The sequence below is a fragment of the Penaeus monodon genome, chromosome 22, assembly GCF_015228065.2.
Source record: "Penaeus monodon isolate SGIC_2016 chromosome 22, NSTDA_Pmon_1, whole genome shotgun sequence".
NCBI classification, from domain to species: Eukaryota; Metazoa; Arthropoda; class Malacostraca; order Decapoda; family Penaeidae; genus Penaeus; species Penaeus monodon.
In genome coordinates, this window is record NC_051407.1 from 10,328,659 (window position 1) to 10,330,629 (window position 1,971).

The 1,971-nt window shown below is 35.3% G+C and overlaps 1 protein-coding gene across 1 annotated transcript in view; it reads left to right on the top strand.

Annotated features, from left to right (window-relative positions):
- Positions 1 to 1,971, top strand: part of LOC119586931 (solute carrier organic anion transporter family member 74D-like) — a gene marked incomplete in the record, with an annotated part of 13,371 nt that overhangs the window by 5,129 nt on the left and 6,271 nt on the right. Inside the window, 5 exon segments of the mRNA XM_037935663.1 lie at positions 66 to 175; positions 375 to 468; positions 614 to 754; positions 1,016 to 1,201; positions 1,769 to 1,933. Of these exon segments, the coding sequence (XP_037791591.1) occupies positions 66 to 175; positions 375 to 468; positions 614 to 754; positions 1,016 to 1,201; positions 1,769 to 1,933 (696 nt within the window).

Consider the following 1,971-nt stretch of genomic DNA (forward strand, 5'->3'; position numbering starts at 1 on the left):
ACATTTCTTATACACCATTATACAGTCCTGTGCAAACATTAATAAATCACAATCCATTGTGGCAGATTCACTGTTATGCCAAGCAGGAAATCTCTCTAACACATCTTGTGAACAGGGAAAAAAGGCAATTGGAGTTGAACAGGCTACAGTTGTCACATTGCATCTCATGGCACAGGTAATGTATGCAACTTCCAGTATATTGTATTATACTGTATTATGATAATAAAGATGATAGTCTCATTTTTTACATCAGATTTCTCAAAGGTTCTTTTTTTCCATTAATGTATATATGAAAATACATATTATAAAAGGGTATTAAAGAGTTAGAGTTACAGCATGGAAGAAGATATATTTTTAATGTGTGATTCTAACAGATGCTGGCTGGCTTTGCATCAATGCTTTACTATACAGTAGGCTATTCATATTTGGATGAGGCCGTGAGCAAGAAGAAGGTTCCACTTTTTCTTGGTGAGTAAATTTTATGTAACTTCAGTCTTTGTCAGTAAAATTCTTCAGCCTTCAACTTTGCTTTTCCTTTCCTGTTATTGCCACCTAAAAGCTGTTAAAAGTTACTGAAAAACAAAAAAATTAAATTTCTTTTGGTTTACCCCAGCTGTGTCGGGTAGTCTCAGAATCCTAGGTCCAGTGTGTGGATATTCCCTTGCTGGATGGTCTCTCAGTTACTGGGTTGATCCAGCCTCACCTCCTGACATTCCACCTAGACATCCCAGTTGGATTGGAGCATGGTGGATAGGTAATTATTTCAACTTGTTATTCTACTTGCTAGATAGACTGAGTTCATTATAACAAGGAGTAAACATAAATGAGACTGAATTACTTCATTCTTTCATCAGTAACAGTTTGCACTCATAGGAACTCCCCTTGCCTTTGGATCAAAACCGTAATTGATGTGCAATAGATTGCAGTTGATATTTTCTACCTTTCCAGGTTCTTTGTATGATTACTTACCAGAGTCATGACACAGAATGGTACAGTTTTTTGTTCTTAATTTCAGGGTACTTGGTGATTGGTTCTGCTCTGTTAGTGATTACTTGGTCTTTGCTTCTTCTGCCAAGGATGTTGCCTGGAGCTAGAAGGAGAGTTCTGCATACCCTGAGAAATGCTGCTATGAAGGGCAAAGACTCCTTATATGAGGTTATCAAAACTCTTCGACCTGCTAAAAGGGCAAAGGGTCAAGGAGGTATGTCAGTTTGGACAAGAGCTATTTCTTCTTCTTTCTTGCTATAGGGTTATAGACAAATGTTGTCTATATTTTGTGGATCCTCTTCTTTTGAGCTCTTAAATTATGTCAATTAATTTAGTTCTTTGTAGGAAAATCTTTGTATGTTTCAAAATATAATACTTTATTGTTAATGGATTGTCTGCACCTGTAATCAAAAAATTATATTAATATCTTGTATAATAATTTGTGTAAGAGCTTGTATTAGTTTTAATCTGTGGGGGTTCACGCTTGGACAGTGTAATAGCATGTGTTCAGTGGTTTTCCTTTGATCCTTCCAACATCTACAGAATGAGTCATTAAGAGCTATTTTAATTGGTATAGAATGAAAACGTTTCCCATGATAATAGATAAATGGCTGTGGAATTGTAATTTCTATGAAATATTTACTCATTTAAGGTAAGAAGAGCAATTATGAAATAACAGTTTTTTTCTGTTGTTAGCAATTTTGAGAGTTTGTTAATTTTGTTTTATAATGTTATGGAAAGTAAAAGTTTCGAAATTTCAATTAATACTCTCCTGCCATAGGTATATGGTCAAGTGTGAAAAGGATATTGACCAACAAGATTTACATGCTAATCATAGCCAACCAAGTCCTCTTTTGGTTTGCATTCTTTGGGTATATCACCTTCAAGCCAAAATACCTGGAGCACCAGTTCAAGATGTCTGCAGCAAAGGCTAATCAGTACATTGGTGAGTAAACTGAGAGAGACAGTAAGAGCCAAATATTC